A 19,118-nucleotide genomic window follows, 5' to 3' on the forward strand; every position below is an offset into this window, starting at 1 on the left:
AACTCTGCCTCTAGCCATTCTCCAACTGAGAAACAAAGAATTTCCACATATTGAGCCTCTAATGGTTTGATTAAGCGTAGTCTTAAACTGTTTACGAGACTACACATCACTGCAGTATGTCAGAAAACTAACCCCCCCCTCTCTCCCCCTTCTCCCCCCTCTTTATCTCTCTCCTCATAGCCCATCATCCCTCAGAGCCCCAGCAGCAGTGTGGCCACGCCCACCAGTACCCTGAGCACCCCGTCCAGGAGAGACAGCTGTGCCCTGCAGGACCTCTTCATCCCCCCGCCCCCTGATGAACCATACACCCCCAGGTACACACACAAGCTGCCTAACTATGACATACTGTATGCCTTACCTTAGCGATTACAGTGTAGTCACTGTTCATATGTTGTGAGTAAGCTAACTGCAGTGAAATATTGTACAATGGTTTTACCTGTGTAATTACGATAGTCTGTGTATTTAGTCAGTTTGTTCCCTTTTGAGGGGTGATATATGTGCCTTGTAGTATATGAGTTTGTTTAGGTTTACCTACGCAGTCGATGCTCCATAGGCAAACAGACTCTCTCCATGATCTGTGCTGCAGAGATGACAAGGGGAATCTACCAGGTGACGATGACCTCCAAGCTGAAGTCCCGGTAGCCAAGGGCTCTGAGTCCCCCAACTCCTTCCTGGACCAGGAGTGTCGCCGACGTTTTCCTCTGGTGGAGGAGGATGCCATTCTCTACTGCTACGAGTACAACCAGAACCATGGACCTCCACCTGCCCGCAGGGACAGCACCCCCACTTATGGTATGACCCAGTCCAAGCTTGCATATTTGTATGAGGGATGTCAGCCCCCTACATACTGTATGGTAAGATCAAGTCCAAGCCTGTGTATTTCTATGAGGGATGTCAATCCCCCAGATATGGTATGACCCAGTCCAAGGCTATGTGTTTGGATGTGGGATGTCAATCACCCACATATGGTATGACCCAGTTCAAGAATGTGTGTTTGGATGTGGGATGTCAATCCCCCAGATATGGCATTAACCCAGTCCAAGAATGTGTGTTTGGATGTGGGATGTCAATCCCCCACATATGGTATGACCCAGTTCAAGGTTATGTGTTTGGATGTGGGATGTTAATCCCCCAGAAATGGCATGACCCAGTCCAAGGCTGTGTGTTTGGATGTGGGATGTTAATCCCCCAGATATGGCATGACCCAGTCCAAGGCTGTGTGTTTGGATGTGGGATGTCAATCCCCCACATATGGTATGACCCAGTCCAAGAATGTGTGTTTGGATGTGGGATGTTAATCCCCCAGATATGGCATGACCCAGTCCAAGGCTGTGTGTTTGGATGTGGGATGTCAATCCCCCAGATATGGCATTAACCCAGTCCAAGAATGTGTGTTTGGATGTGGGATGTCAATCCCCCACATATGGTATGACCCAGTTCAAGGTTATGTGTTTGGATGTGGGATGTCAATCCCCCAGATATGGCATTAACCCAGTCCAAGAATGTGTGTTTGGATGTGGGATGTCGATCCCCCAGATATGGCATTAACCCAGTCCAAGAATGTGTGTTTGGATGTGGGATGTCAATCTCCCACATATGGCATGACCCAGTCCAAGGCTGTGTGTTTGGATGAAGGATGCCTGTGGTGCACTTGTTCCTATGCAATCCCTTATGTGTTTGTAATGTTAGTGTTTGTGTCACTGTGGTGTTAATATAGGCTGTTTGTAGCTCTTTGATGTTCCTGGGTAGGTCTGTAATGTTGTATGTTATGTGTGCTGTGTGCTCCAGGCAGGCTTAGGCCCATCTCCATGCCAGTGGAATATAACTGGGTGGGAGACTATGAAGACTCGGCCAAGCTGAAAAGAGAGAGCAGGAGAGGTGAGTGGGAGGCTGGGATGGAGAGAGAGGGAGAGATAAAGAGAGAGGGGAGACAGAAAGAGAGAGATAAAGCAGCAGAGGTGAGTGGGTGGATATCTCTCATAATTGGGCCAGGGACGAGTTTTCTACCTCCCCATCTCAGATGTCTTAGCCAAGGGACCAGGAGGCTGAGCGGCCATGTGAGGCAGGGCTCAGTGCATGATAGATATGATACTGAATTAGCTATCCTCCTCTTTATCTGTCCCTCTTTTCCTGTATCTTCTTTATGTGTATCTCAATTAGTCCTTCCTGCTCTCTCTCTCTTCCTCTCTCACCTCTTTCTCTCGGTCTCTTTCTCTGCTTTTGGGTCTTGAAGGTACTGTATGTCGTTGCCTTGGCAACTGTAGCCAGGATCTTCCCAAGATTCGTGCCTTTCATTGGTTGCTGTCAAGCCCAGTGGCAAACAGAGTAGGAAGAGAGCGAATGGCCTTGTTTCAGTCTGAGAGGCAGACATTGTGGTGTTATGTTTGTGCTTCCTGAAGGGGGTGGTGGCAGTCAGTCTATTGTTCCTGTGGGCTTTTCAGCATCAGTGAGGGTGCTATATTTATCTGCCTTTTTGGCAAGAGGCAGTATCTTTGACATATTGAATTTCTTCCTGAATGCAACATTTATTTCTATTTTTGAGGGAAATGCCCTGCAGATATCAAAATAATGACAGTCCTTTAGGAATGGCTATGTTGTTTCAGTGCAGTAATGGAGTTTGAGTGAAGTCTAGATATTTGTCTGAATGACAAGGCAGAGTAAAGCCTTAGAGCCCTAAAGTCAAATGCCTGGACACACCACAGGACTACACAAAACATCAATTACACTTCCCAATGACATGACTCACAAAACTTGCCCATAAGTCAGATGGAGGACATTCGTCAATGGGCCTTGCTCCAGTCTTAATGCCCTAATGCTCACAAGTCACACAACTGTCCACTTTCATCCAAGCAATCATTACACAATCTCAAGAATTGGATTTTGGCTTGGCTTGTTTTTCCGCTGTTGTTTAAGTTTGCATGAAACCTCTTAAGGATCGGACCCTTCAGCTCAATTTCTGCCCAAAATGACATACTCAGGACCTTTAGCATGGATATGCAAATTATTGATACTATTTGACAGGAAACACTTTGAAGTTTGTGGAGATGTGAAATGAATGTAGGAGAATATAACACATTAGATCTGGTAAAAGACAAAACAAACAAAAAAAACATGCATTCTCTATTTTTATTTTTGTTGCATCATCTTTGAAATGCAAAAGAAAGGCCATACATTGACATAGGTGTAATTTAGATGTTTTCCACAAGAGGGCAGCAGTGTGTGTGCAAAGTTTCAGACTGATACATTGAAGAATGAGAGATCTACATAATATTTTGTATCAAGTCTCCCAGGTGTCCCGAGTTTGCCCAAATGTACCCAAGTGGCCAAATTGGGAACATACAAAAATGCTATGGTAATAAAGTTTACACACTCCCAGGAATGTCATACATGATGGATCATTAGCTTCCATACATAAAAGGTACTAACCTTCACACCTCTAGATTGCCGGGCGGGGTTAGGGTGTATAGCGAGACACAGCAGCGGGTCAGACTGGAGGATTCAGGTCCTATGTTTGAATGAGTGGGGGATGGAGGAGTCTCTAACACTATTGAGGATTTTTTAAAATCTGTTAGAACTCAAGATTACCATTACTTATTTTATTTAACCTTTTATTTTAGTAGGGGGTTAGCACTACATCAATACATCAAATACACAACACAAACACTACCGGTCAAAAGCTTTGCCTTGATAACAGCTTTGCACACTCTTGGCATTCTCTCAACCAGCTTCATGAGGTAGTCACCTGGAATACATTTCAATTAACAGGTGTGCCTTCTTAAAAGTTTATTTGTGGAATGTCTTTCCTTCTTAATGCGTTTGAGCCAATCAGTTGTGTTGTGACAAGGTGGGGGAGGGGAGGGGGGGGGGGGGTATAAGGAAGATTGCCCTATTTGGTAAAATACCATATTATGGCAAGAACAGCTAAAATAAGCTAAGATAAATGACAGTCTATCATTACTTTAAGACATGAAGGTTAGTCAATACGGAACATTTCAAGAACTTTCAACGTTTCTTCAAGTGCAGTTGCAAAAACCATCCAGCGCTATGATGAAACTGCTCTCATGAGGACCGCCACAGGAATGGAAGACCCAGAGTTACCTCTGCTGCAGAGGATAAGTTCATTAGAGTTACCAGCCCAAATAAATGCTTCATAGAGTTCAGGTAACAGACACATCTCAACATCAACTGTTCAGAGGAGACTGTGTGAATCAGGCCTTCATGGTCGAATTGCTGCAAAGAAACCACTACTAAAGCACACCAATAAGAAGAGACTTGCTTGGGCTAAGAAACACAAGCAATGGACATTAGACCGGTGGATATTTGTCATTTGGTCTGGAATCCAAATGTGAGATTTTTGGTTCCAACTGCCGTGTCTTTGTGAGACGCGTTGTGGGTGAACGGATTATCCCAACATGTGTATTTCCCACCATAAAGCATGGAAGAGGAGGTGTTATGGTGTGGTGGTGCTTTGCTGGTGACACTGTCTGTGATTTATTTCGTATTCAAGGCACACTTAACCAGCATGGCTACCACAGCATTCTGCATCGATACGCCATCCCATCTGGTTTGGGCTTAGTGGGACTATCATTTGTTTTTCAACAGGACAATGACCCAACACACCTCCAAGCTGTGTAAGGGCTATTTTACCAAGAAGGAGAGTGATGGAGTGCTGCATCAGATGACCTGGCATCCACAATCCTCCTGACCTCAACCAAATTGAGATGGTTTGGGATGTGTTATGTGTTATTTCACAGTTGTGATGTCTTCACTGTTATTCTACAATGTAGAAAATAATAAAAATAAAGAAAACCCCTTGAATGAGTAAGTGTTCTAAAAATGTTGAGCGGTAGTGTATCTATATGGATATTACATAGAGTATGGGGAACACAATCACTATAATGAAATACGAGGACCAATAGCCTATAAGACGGTCAAAAGCCACAGCCACAGCATGTCATAGCCAACATAACATACACAGACTATACTAATATATTGTATGCCTTATTATATTATATATACTGTACATATATAGAAATCAAAGACGAATATCTTAAATGAATATGCATCCATTTAAACAACTGGATTAGCACGAGAAGAAAATACATATTTTACCTACAGATATAAAAGTAACGTTACCTTCTCCTTCCAATCTTTCTTGCTCGCAGGACTCCTCTTGTCACTCTCACGGTCAATTTCTGCAATAATATCATCCAAATGTGTATACTTGAAGTTCGATTTAGCATTTATACTCTTAGCAGCCATATTGTACTTTTTCAGTTTTGAGAAAACTTTGTGGATTTTCAATGGGGAATGAATTGTGTTGCGCGCAGCCATAGGACAATGGCCATTAGTCCTACAAAGGTCCATCACATACTCATGTAAAGCATAATGATGGCTATCCTTCATGGGCTAATTGACATGTTGTGTAGCCAATACGTAATGTAAAATGATTAACACTTTTTGGGTTGCCTTCTAGAGTGTCTGAGGATTGCACAGAAACCAAACTTGACCGGGTGAAACAAGGTTTAGCCGGTTAGATTTCATAGATTATTTTGTTGCAAGTTGAAAGAGTTGGAATTCATGCAAAACGCTGTATAAAACATGGATCGTGTTAGGATATAAAAATTGATTTTATCAAACAAAACTATGCTACATTTTGTCTCTGGTACCCTCAGGAAAAACAAATCAGAGCAAGATTACTGAATGTAAGTACATTATATACCATCAGAGGTGAATGTATCAAACCAGTTGCCTTGATAAAAGTGTTATGTTGTTGTGCACTATCCTCAAACAATAGCATGGTATTTTTTAGCTGTAATAGCTACTGTAAATTGTACAGTGTGGTTAGATTAACAACATTTAAGCTTTCTGACCATATAAGACATGTCTATGCCCCGGAAAGTTGGCTTTTGTTTACAATGCCATTCAAGTCAAATATTGAGTAGCCACTGTCCCGATTTCGGGACACTGATCCAGTAAAGGTTTTAACTAAGTTACAGCGCAATTAATATTCAGTAGGTAGAAATAATGTACACATTGTAGGTCTATAGAATCAAATGGCATTAGACAAAGTGATAGAATTGCTGGCCTTTCCTACTCCCATAGAAAACTCCTTGCTGCGCTATGTGAGTCAGAGTGAGGACAAGGCCATGCCAGAGGAGTACCTGACAGGACGCAGCAGGAAGAAGAGTGACAAAAGCAGCCCTGCCCACTACGCCCTCCACCCAGCCCTCCAGATGGAGGTCTCCATGTCCACATCCAGCTCTGACTCTGCCTCCCTCTACCATGTAAGTCCCATTGGTCCCAGACCCCTGAGACAACACTGGCTTATACAGTTTGTTTGTTGTAATTATGGTAAGTTATTTTGAGGACTGATAACAGTGGAGACGGATCAATGTGTATTGCTATATCTCTATTTCATGTGTGTTATTTTGTAGATGTTTGAACGATCCTCGCTGCTATCAAGGTCTAGGAAGAAAAGTAAAGGTGAGTTATTCAAAACCTACAGTTCATACCCTATGTACAGTCTCAAATATGCAGTACATACACCTCCTGTAGATACATAAATGTATGCTGAGGCAGATCACCCAATACAGTCCCTTCATTGCTACCCATCTCCTCCTCTCTCCTCACTTCAGTAGGTGGCTCTCTGTCCTCCATCAGTAAGAGGCGTATCTCCTGTAAGGACCTGGGGCGTGGGGACTGTGAGGGCTGGCTGTGGAAGAAGAAGGATGCTAAAAGTTATTTCTCCCAGAAGTGGAAAAAGTACTGGTTCATCCTGAAAGATACCTGCCTGTACTGGTACATGAATGAGGAGGTGAGTGTGTGAGTGACACTGACACTGACAGACTTGCTGATTTGTAGTACTGTGGCTTCCTGTCCTGATTATCTGATCTAAAATGTGAACCACCCCTTTATATTTTTTATATATGTCAGAAAATGATTGGATGTCAGAACAATATATGATATTGTGTTTTTTCCTCCCTCAGGATGAAAAGGCAGAGGGCTTTGTAAGTCTCCCTGAATTCAAGATTGATCGTGCATCTGAGTGCCGTAGGAAGTAGTGAGTACATGTATTTGTGTTTGTATACCGATTCATTCATATTTGAGTCTTGGGGTCTGTTTGTCTCTGTGAACCTCGACATGTGTTTGTTTGAATATGTCGAGAACATGTGTGTCTTTAAATGCAAGATATGTTTATGGGCGTCTTGTGTCTCTATGTACAGTACAGAATATGCAGTCTGTGTATGTGCCCCAGGATATTTACAGTATGGTGGAATCTGTCCTTAACATCATGTTTCTGTGTTCCAGTGCTTTCAAGGCCTGCCATCCAAAGATCAAGAGTTTCTACTTTGCAGCAGACAATGTGGATGACATGAATAGGTGAGAGTCACTGTCAGTGATGATTACTGTAGCTGACACAGAGCTGAGATATGAGAGGGGGAGACAGGAAGAGACAAGGAGGTGAGACGTCTAGGAAAATAGGGCTAGGCAGATGACCAGGTGAGCTGATGTGAGATGCAAAAACAACAGGGAATAACAGAATGGTATGTGGTGTGTGAGATCTGGAATGGTGTGTAGCTGTCACGTTTCATTAGTGTTGTTCCCTCACAGGTGGCTGAGTCGTTTGACCATGGCAGTGGCAGGTCACTCGGAGCAGGAGAGGATCCGACAGGACCAGGGTGAGAATACATGAATACACATTAATAAAGCTGGCAATAATAAAGGACATTAAATGCTTTGTTTGCCCTACTTTATAAAATCCCCCCCCCACATTGTCTCTTTCTGATGGTGACGTGTCCTCTTTTCTGCTTATTCCTTGCCATTGTCACCAGACTACTGGAGTGAAAGTGATCATGAGGACACGGAGATGCCGTCAACCATACCCAAACAGGACAGCCCTCCACCCCCCTACAACAGCTACCCCAGGCCCCCCTCGGCAAGTTAATCTCTCTTCAAAAAGTTAGACAACAACTCTGTGCGTAGTTTTAATATGTTATTTACATTATTTTTACAATGCCATTATATACCTCTCTAGCTGTGTCTCTTCCTTCTTTTATCATTCTGGTATTTATATTAATAACCGTTACAATGCCATTACACCTCTCTGTCTGGTTCTCTTTAGGTGTCCCAGATGAGTCCATACCTGGAGCCCAAACACGGCCGCCTCTCCTCTGAAACCTTCCAGTCACACTCCTCTCATGAGGAGTTCCACCCCGAGCCACAGGAGGGCAGCGGGAGCGGCTCCCCTGGTCAGAAGTCTTCCAGCCAACGGCGTTCGTGGCAGGACTTGATTGAGACTCCCCTGGGCAGCACGGGGCTCCACTACCTGCAGACCCTGCCCCTGGAGGAGGCCCTGCTGCGTTCCCCTGGAGGAGGTGGCCTTTCTGTGGAGTACCGCCGCCAGTCAACCCTCCCTGCTCAGCGCAGCCTGATGCAGGAGCACTATGGCCCACTGCCCCTGCAACTCAGCCCCAGTGTCCCTGTAGAGGCTGGGGGGAAACCCCGTAGCTTCACCCTTCCCCGAGACAGTGGGCTCCATGCCATCCTCTCAGCCTCGGCCAGCGCCTCTGACCACACGGACCACCACCGCTACCAGCTGGCCAGAGACACAGGTGAGACATTACTGAGACATGACTGAGACAGAGGACAAAGAGATGTGACAGCCACGATGACACCATGAAATGGAGAGACATGACACTGTGAGGCAGAGAAGAAAGAGATTTGACAACAACCTCACTCTCACTCTCTCTGCCACATTCTAGGATATAACTTGATGGGTATAAATAGTTGAATATACTTAAATGGAAATTATTACTTGTAGGGTTATAACCTGGTAACCAGTAGTGAGTGACGTTGCTAATTAAAGGTATTGTTCAGACAGTCTGTGTTACAGACTTTGCTGATTGTCTGGAATTTAGACCAGCCCCATCCCCCATCCCTACAGACCTCCAGGACACTATTCTAAAGTGAAGTGAAATCTTAGTGTCCTAATTGACACTAATTCATCCTGGCAGCCCAACCCCCTCCTCGATGTCTTACAGGCACACACATGCACAATAAAAAACACATAGGGCGACCTTTCACACAAGCATAGTAGTAATCATAGGGTAGTCATATACCAGTATGTAGACGTATGAGAATAAGATATAGGGGACGGGCAGAGAGATAATATAAGGTAAGAAGAGAGAGAGAGACGCACCACTGTCTGATGATTGACCTGGATGACTTCATCGCCTGCGTGGATTTTCTTACAGCGGTCAGCCAGAGACTTATGGAGAGGAAGACACATCACACAGCTATAAAAACAGATTGGCCTGATGCTGTTCACTGTCATTAATGGGATTCACTGTGACACTTCTCCGTCTGTATCATAGGAGAATGATCTACATGCCAAATGGATTCATAGCCCTGACTGAGCATTTTGAAGATTTACTCACTCCCTCTGTAGTTCCAGTGATGACATGCAGGCCGTCATATGTGGATTTGATGTACATGCCCTATAGAGAGACAGAGAGAGGTAGCTTACAGCCATATCCTGACAAGTTCATACATCCATATGCAGTACATAACAAACACAAACACAGAAATTAATTTAGTTTAAAAGATACATATAACATCTCCATAAATCCATATCGTAAATATTCAATCGGACGCTGTCATGTGTAGAGGCAAGCAGACAAATGTCCTTAAATGTTCAAGCCTGCCTTAAGATAACAAATAGACACACATACACACACACAAATGCATCCGTGTTTGTGTTTTTTGGGGGGGAGGGGGGTGAGGAAGAATCCTTTCAGCCCATGTTAATGTTGAATTTTGAAGAGGACAAAGCAACATGCCTAAGGGGACTTTTTTTCTGTCCTAATTTCTCTACTGCTCTCTCTGTAGACTATATCTAACGCAAAACATGCAGCAAACACTGCATGATACAATTCAAGAGGCACAGATTTACAACTGATCCCCGAAACACACAGCACTTCTCACAAATGGACAACATAGTATGACAACCACCAGACACAAAACCTTTGGGTCTGGTTGAGTCCACAAGGCTTGCCAGATAACTTAACATAAAATAAGAGCTATGTGACAATTGCACCATAAGAGGGCAGTATACAGTGCATTCGGGAAAGTATTCAGACCCCTTCACTTTTTCCATATTGTTGTGTTACAGCCTTATTCTAAAATTAATTTAATCGTTTTTTTCTCATCAATCTACACACAATACCCCATAATGACGAAGCAAAAACTGAAATACTACATTCAGACCCTTTACTCAGGACTTTGTTGAAGCACCTTTGGCAGCGATTACAGCCTCGAGTCTTCTTGGGTATGGCGCTACAAGCTTGGTACACCTGTCTTTTGGGAGTTTCTCCCATTCTTCTCTGCAGATCCTCTCAAGCTCTGTCAGGTTGGATGGAGAGCGTCGCTGCACAGCTATTTTCAGGTCTCTGCAGAGATGGTGGCTCCAGAGTTCCTCTGTGTAGATGGGAGAACCTTTCAGAAGGACAACCATCTCTGCAGCACTCCACCAATCGGGCCTTTATTTAACTAGGCAAGTCAGTTATGAACAAATTCTTATTTACAATGACAGCCTACCAAAAGGCAAAATGCCTCCTGTGGGGACCGGGGCTGGGATTAAACATAAAAATACATTAAAAAAAATATATGACAAAACACACATCATGACAAGGGAGACAACACAACACTACATAAACAGAGACATAAGAGGAAAAACATAGCATGGCAGCAACACATGATAGCACAGCATTGTAGCAACACAACATGACAACAACATGGTAGCAACACAACATGGCAGCAGCACAAAACATGGTACAAACATTATTGGGGACAGACAACAGCACAAAGGGCAAGAAGGTAGAGACAACAACACATCATGCAAAGCAGCACAACTGTCAGTAAGAGTGTCCATGATTGAGTCTTATTTATTTTTTATTTTATTTCACCTTTATTTAACCAGGTAGGCTAGTTGAGAACAAGTTCTCATTTGCAACTGCGACCTGGCCAAGATAAAGCATAGCAGTGTGAACAGACAACACAGAGTTACACATGGAGTAAACAATTAACAAGTCAATAATAATAATAAGTCAATAATTATAATTTTGCAGATTAACATTGGAGTGATAAATGATCAGATCATATACAGGTCATATACAGCTAGAGATATTGGTGTGCAAAAGAGCAGAAAAGTAAATAAATATAAACAGTATGGGGATGAGGTAGGTAAAATTGGGTGGGCTATTTACCGATAGACCATGTACAGCTGCAGCGATCGGTTAGCTGCTCAGATAGCAGATGTTTGAAGTTGGTGAGGGAGATAAAAGTCTCCAACTTCAGCGATTTTTGCAATTCGTTCAATGAAGAGATTGAGATAAAACTGTCCAGTTTGAGTGTTTGTTGCAGCTCGTTCCAGTCGCTAGCTGCAGCGAACTGAAAGGAAGAGCGAGCCAGGGATGTGTATGCTTTGGGGACCTTTAACAGAATGTGACTGGCAGAACAGGGGTTGTATGTGGAGGATGAGGGCTGCAGTAGACATCTCAGATAGCAGGGAGTGAGGCCTAAGAGGGTTTTATAAATAAGCATCAACCAGTGGGTCTTGCGACAGGTATACAGAGATGACCAGTTTACAGAAGAGTGATGTGTCCTATAAGGAGCATTGGTGGCAAATCTGATGGCTGAATGGTAAAGAATGTCCAGCCGCTCGAGAGCACCCTTACCTGCCGATCTATAAATTACGTTTCCGTAATCTAGTATGGGTAGGATGGTCATCTCAGTCAGGGTTAGTTTGGCAGCAGGGGTGAAAGAGGTGCGATTACGATAGAGGAAACCAAGTCTAGATGTAACTTTAGCCTGCAGCTTTGATATGTGCTGAAAGAAGGATAGTGTACCATCTAGCCATACTCCCAAGTACTTGTATGAGGTGACTACCTCAAGCTCTAAACCCTCAGAGGTAATAATCACACCTGTGGGGAGAGGGGCATTCTTCTTATTCTTCCTTTGTTTTGGAGGTGTTCAGAACAAGGTTAAGGGCAGAGAAAGCTTGTTGGACACTAAGAAAGCTTTGTTGTAGAGCGTTTAACACAACATCCTTTGAGGGGCAGAGCTGAGTATAAGACTGTATCATCTGCATATAAATGAATGAGAGAGCTTCCTACTGCCTGATCTATGTTGTTGATGTAAATTGAGAAGAGTGTGGGGCCTAGGATCAAGCCTTGGGGTACACTCTTGGTGACAGGCAGTGTCTGAGACAGCAGATGTTCTGACTTTATACACTGCACTCTTTGAGAGAGGTAGTTAGCAAACCAGGCCAAATACCCCTCAGAGACACCAATACACCTTAGCCGGCACACAAGAATGGAATGGTCTACCGCAGTGGTTCCCAAACTTTTTATAGTCCTGTACCTCTTCAAACTCCAGCTGCGTACCCCATCTAGCACCAGTGTCAGTTCACTCTCAAATGTAGTTTTTTGCCATCATTGTAAGCCTGCCACACACATACACACGATACATACGATACATTTATTAAGCATAAGAATGAGTGTGAGTTTTTGTCACAACCTGGCTCGCGGGAAGTGACAAAGAGCTCTTATAGGACCAGGGCACAAATAATAATTTAATAAAAATCACAAATTTTGCTCTTTATTTAGCCATCTTATGTATAAAACCTTATTTGTTCATCATTAACCACCGGTTAATGAGAAGGGTGTGCTTGAAAGGATGCACATAACTCTGCAATGTTGGGTTGTATTGGAGAGAGTCTCAGTCTTAAATAATTTTCCACACACAGTCTGTAACTGTATCTAGTGAGGGCCGAGAATCCACTCTCACATAGGTACGTGGTTGAAAAGGGCATCAGTGTCTTAACAGCACGATTTGCCAAGGCAAGAAACTCTGAGCGCAGCCCTATCCAGAAATCTGGCAGTGGCTTCTGATTAAATTCAAATTTCACAGAACTGCTTGTTGCAATTTTGATGAGGCTGTCTTGTTCAGATATCGGTAAATGGACTGGAGACAGGGCATGAAAGGAATAATGAATCCAGTTGTTTGTGTTGTCTGTTTCGGGAAAGTACCTGCGTAATTGCGCAACCAGCTCACTCAGGTGCTTCGCTATATCACATTTGACATTGTCCGTAAGCTTAAGTTAATGTGCACACAAAAAATCATACAATGATGGAATGACCTGTGTGTTTTCCTTGTTAATGCAGACAGAAAAGAGCTCCAACCTCTTAATCATAGCCTCAATTTTGGACCGCACATTGAATATAGTTTCGGAGAGTCCCTGTAATCCTAGATTCAGATCATTCAGGCGAGAAAAAATTTCACCCAGATAGGCCAGCCGTGTGAGAAACTCGTCATCATGCAAGCGGTGAGACAAGTGAATATTAGGGTCAGTAAAGATTCAAAACATTCAAAAACAACAGAAATCCCATAATTAAAATTCCTCAAACATACAAGTATTATCCACCATTTTAAAGATAAACTTCTTGTAAATCCAACCACATTGTCCGATTTCAAAAAAGCTTTACTGTGAAAGCACACCATGTGATTCTGTTAGGTCAGCACCTAGTCACAGAAAACTATACAGACATTTTTACAGCCAAAGAGAGGAGTCACAAAAAGCAGAAATAGAGATCAAATTAATCACTATCCTTTGATGATCTTCAGCACTCATAGGACTTCATGTTACACAATACATGTATGTTTTGTTCGATAAAGTTCATATTTATAACCAAAAATATCAGTTTACATTGGCGTTATGGTCAGAAATGCATTGTCTCAAACAAACATCCGGTGAAAGTGCAGAGAGCCACATCAAAAAACAGAAATACTCATCATAAACATTGATAAACGATACAAGTATTTAACATACATTTAAAGATAAACTTCTCCTTAATGCAACCGCTGTGTCAGATTTCAAAAAGGCTTTACAGAGAAAGCACACTTTGCGATTATGTTAGGCCTGCACCTAGCCACAAACCCATTCAGCCATTTTCCAGCCAAGGAGAGTGTCACAAAAGTCAGAAATAGCATTAAAATTAAATCACTTACCTCTGATGATCTTCATCTGGTGGCACTCCCAGGTCTCCATGTTAGACAATAAATGTTTGTTTTGTTCGATAATGTCCCCCTTTATGACCAAATACCTCCTTTTTGTTTGCACGTTTTGTCCAGTATTCCGAATGCTTAAGGCGCGTGCACTAAGTCCAGACAATTTTTTTTTAAAGTACAATAAAGTTAGTAGAAACATGCCAAATTATGTTTACAATAAATCATCCGGTTGTTTTATTCATAAATAATCAATAATATTTCAACCGGACAAAAGCTTCGTCAATAGGAAAGGAGAAACAAGAAAGGCGCGTTCCCGATCAGGCTGATGAATGGAAATTTCCACTGGCCAATGATTGAAAGTGCTGTATCTCCCTCATTTTTCAGAGTAAAAGCCTGAAACAATGCCTAAAGACTGGCCACATGTAGAGGAAGCCACAGAGCCCGTGAACTGGGTCGTAAGTCTTTGTATGGTGGATAGGCTTTCAATGGAAAAACAACCTTTCAAAATAATAGTACTTCCTGGTTGGTTTTTCCTCGGGTTTTCACCTGCCATATCAGTTATGTTATACTCACAGACATTATTTTAACAGTTTTGGAAACTTTAGAGTGTTTCCTTTCCTAATCTACTAGTTATATGCATATCCTATCTTGGATGAAAAGGTGCCCATTGTAAACGGCCAGCTCCTCAGTCTCAGTTGCTAATATATGCATATTATTATTAGTATTGGATAGAAAACACTCTGAAGTTTCTAAAACTGTTTGAATTATAGCTGTGAGTATAACAGAACTCATATTGCAGGCAAAAACCTGAGAAGTTCCACTTCCTGTTTGTATTTTTTCTGGGGATGGCAGATTTTCATCCAAGCTCTCATTGAAATTACAGCGAGATATGGATGAGTTTTCACTTCCTACGCCTTCCACGAGATGTCAACAGTCAATAGAACTTTGTCTGATGACTCTAATGTGAAGTGGGGTCGAATGAGACAGGAAATAGTCACCACTGCCACGAGTTGACCATGCTTTCACTATGCGCGTTCACAGGGGAAGGACCTGCGTTCCACTGGTCATCTGAAGTCATTTTAATTCTCCGGTTGGAACGCTATTCAAGATACAGTATATGTAAACAACATTCTAAAGATTGATTCAGTACATCGTTTGACATGTTTCTACTGACGGTTACGGAACTTTTGGACATTTCGTCACGTTATAGTGGACGCGCTTTGTGACGTTGGAATTGTTTACCAAACGTGCTAACCAAAGTAGCTAATTGGACATAAATAACGGAATAAATTATTGAACCAATCAAGCATTTATTGTGGACCTGGGATTCCTAGGACTGCATTCTGATGAAGTTCATCAAAGGTAAGGAAACATTTATCATGTATTTTCTTGTTTCGGTTGACTCCAACATGGCGGCTAATTTGGCTTCTGTTTTGAGCTCCGTCTCAGATTATTGCATGGGTTGCTTTTTCCGTAAACTTTTTTTGAAATCTGACACAGCGGTTGCATTAAGGAGAGGTATACTGTATCTATAATTCCATGTGTATAACTTGTATTATCATCTACATTTATGATGAGTATTTCTGTTGAAACGATGTGGCTATGCAAAATCACTTGATGTTTTTGGAACTAGTGAATCTAATAAGCCAATGTAAACTCAGATTTTTTTATATAAATATGAACTTTATCAAACAAAACATGCATGCATTGTGTAACATGAAGTCCTATGAGTGTCATCTGATGAAGATAATTCAAGGTTAGTGATTCATTTTATCTCTATTTCTGCTTTTTGTGAATGCTATATTTCACTGGAAATGGCTGTGCTTATTGTGGTTTGGTGGAGACCTAACATAATCGTTTGTAGTGCTTTTGCTGAAAAGCACATTTGAAATCGGACACCTTGGTGGGATTAACAACGAGAATAGCTTTAAAATGGTATGAGACACATGTATGTTTGAGGAATGTTAATTATGAGATTTGTGATGTTTTGAAAATGGCGCCCTACACTTTGACTGGCTGTTGTCAAATCGCTCCCGTTAACGGGATTGCAGCCATAAGAAGTTAACAAAGTTAACCATTTTCACTATCGTGTCGAAAACATCTTTCAGGCTGTCAGGCATTCCCTTGGCAGCAAGAACCTCTCGATGGATGCTGCACTGTACCCAAGTGGCGTCGAGAGCAACTGCTTGCACGCGTGTTACCACTCCACTATGTCTCCCTGACATGGCTTTTGCGCCATCTGTACAGATACCAACACATCTTGACCACCAAAGTCCATTTGATGTCACAAAGCTGTCCAGTACTTAAAAAATATCCTCTCATGTTGTCCTTGGTTTCCAGTGGTTTGCAGAAGAGGATGTCTTCCTTAATTGACCCCCCATAAACGTAACGGACATATACCAGAAGCTGTGCCAAGCCTGCCACGTCTGTTGACTCATCCAGCTGTAATGCATATAATTCACTGACTTGTATGCAAAGCAGTAATTGTTCCAAAACATCTCCTGCCATGTCACTGCGTCGTGAAACAGTGTTGTTTGATAAAGGCATTGTCTGTATAGTTTTTTTGGCCTTTTCCTCCAGCATTGTCCCAGAATTAAGTCTGTAGTATGGGGCTTGCCTGTCCTAGCCACTCGGTAGCTCACCATAGAAGACACTTCTAGCCTTCTTATAAATTGTATCTGTTGCTTTTATATATGTCTTACTACTCAAAAGTAATCTTTATTTTCGCTCAAAAAACTCCCATGGCTTATTTTTCAAATTGTCATGTTTCATGACTAAATGTCTGAGCAAGAGTGAAGGTTTCCTGCGAGAGAGTAATGGTTAATGTGATTGGATGTTGATTATTAGACTAGGATACCTGTATTTGACATTATGTTATTTCGCTGAAGACTAGATCGTTTAATTGTATTTTTGGCAGTGAAACGAGGCTACTCAGGTGAGAAAAAAAACTCACCCAAATGTATAGCCTTGTTGGAAAATATAAATGTACTGTTTGAAAATGTGAATAATTTTTTAAATTTTTCATAAATAATAATAATAATTTTTCATGTGAAACAAATTTTTATTTGGCGTACCCCCGATGGCATTGCTCGTACCTCTGGGGGTTTGGAAATACCTGGTCTACCGTATCAAAAGCTTTGGCCAAGTGGATAAAAATAACAGCACAACATTGCTTAGAATCAAGGGCAAAGGTGACATCTTTGAGGACTTTAACATTGCGGTGACACATCCATAACCTGAGTGGAAACCAGATTGCATACCAGAGAGAATAATATAGACATCAAGAAAGCCAGTCAGTTGATTATTGACAAGTGTTTCCAACACTTTTGATAAACAGGGCAAAATAGAAATAGGCCTATAAATATTAGGATTAGCTTGATCTCCCCTTTAAACAAAGGACGAACCGTGGCTGCCTTCCAAGCAATGGGAACCTCCCCAGAGAGAAGAGACAGGTGAAAAAGGTCAGAGATAGGCTTGGCGATTATGGGGCTAGCAACCGTAAAGAAGAAAGAGTCTAAACCAGATGAGAGATGAGGAAATGTAAAAGGCACATGACAGCCCGCTTGGAGTTAGCCAAAATGAAACCAAGATTGAACTCTTTGGCCTGAATGCCAAGCGTCATGTCTGGAGGAAAAAAGGCACCGCTCATCACCTGGCCAATACAATCTCTACGGTGAAGCATGGTGGTGGCAGCATCATGCTGTGGGGAAGTCTTTCAGCGGCAGGGAATGGGATACTAGTCAAGATCGAGGGAAAGATGAACAGAGCAAAGTACAGAGAGGTCCTTGATGCAAACCTGCTCCAGAGCGCTCAGGACTTCAGACTGGGGCGAAGTTTCACCTTCCAACAGGACAATGAGCCTTAGCCAAGACAACGCAGTGGCTTTGGAACAAGTCTCAGAATGTCCACGAGTGGCCCAGCCAGAGCCCGGACTTGAACCCGATTTAGCATCTCCGGAGAGACCTGAAAATAGTGAAAATTGTGCAGCGACGCTCCCCATCCAACCTTACAGAGCCTGAGAGGCTCTGCAGAGAATGGAAGAAACTCCCCAAATACAGGTGTGCCAAGCTTGTAGCATCAAACCCAAGATGATTTGAGGCTGTAATTGCTGCCAAAGGTTCTTCAACAAAGTACAGAGTAAAGGTTCTGAATACTTGTGTAAATGTGATATTTCAGTTTTTTATTTGTAATAAATTTGCAAACATTTCTAAAAAACGTAATTACGGGGTATTGTGTGTATTTTGATGAGGGGCGACGTCGCTGGTCTTCTAGCCATCGCCGATCCCTTTTTCATTTTCCATTTGTATTGTCTTGTTTTTCCACACACCTGGTTCTCATTTCCCTCATTATGTGTTGTGTTTTTAACCCTCTGTTTCCCCCATGTCTTTGTGTGGTATTGTTTATTCTGTTTCATGTTATGCGCACGTTAGTCTGTTGTGCTGGGTGATGTTAACCCAAATTGTTATTTCGTGTTTATTTTGCCATGTGCTTTTTGTTCGCCTAAATAAAAGGCTCCGTTGGCTACCCATTATCTGCTCTCCTGCACCTGACTCCCTTACAGCCATTTACGCAAACCTGACAATAAGGCTTGTTACGTATCAAAATGTGGAAAAAGTGAATACTTTGAATGCACTGTATGTAAAGGATAACATGGGAAATTCCACAGTAGCAGCCTACTGTGTGTGTGTTGCCTGCCCTTGAAGTGCAATGCTGTGCTGAGATCTAGATTCACATGTATGTTGTTGTTGTTGTTTATGTGGTGCAAAATAAAACAGCACATTAATGACACGTATGGTGAATCTGCTTGTCCTCAGGCTGCGAGCGGGAGGGACGTCCTCAGGCTGACTCTTTGGGGGACCTGTACCGGGCCCTGGAGAGGGCCAACCTGTCCTCCATAGGCGATCACCGGCCCTCCTCCCGTCTGGAGTACAAACGCTCCTTTGTCCGCCGTGTCAACGACCCACTGCTCAGTGAAAAGCTGCACCGTCTCCGCATCCTACAGAGTGCTCTCAAGGTATGGGAGGACCTATAGAATATAGTGTATGTAC

At 42.6% G+C, this 19,118-nt stretch overlaps 1 protein-coding gene across 1 annotated transcript in view; it reads left to right on the plus strand.

Annotated features, from left to right (window-relative positions):
- The window catches only part of LOC110536840 (connector enhancer of kinase suppressor of ras 2), a 47,739-nt gene that overhangs the window by 24,480 nt on the left and 4,141 nt on the right, over positions 1 to 19,118 (plus strand). The window contains exons 10-21 of the mRNA XM_090192201.1: positions 181 to 314; positions 587 to 792; positions 1,789 to 1,878; positions 6,106 to 6,287; positions 6,438 to 6,486; positions 6,639 to 6,817; positions 6,990 to 7,063; positions 7,312 to 7,383; positions 7,615 to 7,682; positions 7,836 to 7,939; positions 8,126 to 8,615; positions 18,885 to 19,084. Coding sequence (XP_090048327.1) covers positions 181 to 314; positions 587 to 792; positions 1,789 to 1,878; positions 6,106 to 6,287; positions 6,438 to 6,486; positions 6,639 to 6,817; positions 6,990 to 7,063; positions 7,312 to 7,383; positions 7,615 to 7,682; positions 7,836 to 7,939; positions 8,126 to 8,615; positions 18,885 to 19,084 — 1,848 coding nt within the window. The remainder of the gene's footprint in view (positions 1 to 180; positions 315 to 586; positions 793 to 1,788; positions 1,879 to 6,105; positions 6,288 to 6,437; positions 6,487 to 6,638; positions 6,818 to 6,989; positions 7,064 to 7,311; positions 7,384 to 7,614; positions 7,683 to 7,835; positions 7,940 to 8,125; positions 8,616 to 18,884; positions 19,085 to 19,118) is intronic.

Source organism: Oncorhynchus mykiss, chromosome 12 (assembly GCF_057628025.1).
Source record: "Oncorhynchus mykiss isolate SJ-2025 chromosome 12, ASM5762802v1, whole genome shotgun sequence".
In the NCBI taxonomy this organism is placed as follows: domain Eukaryota; kingdom Metazoa; phylum Chordata; class Actinopteri; order Salmoniformes; family Salmonidae; genus Oncorhynchus; species Oncorhynchus mykiss.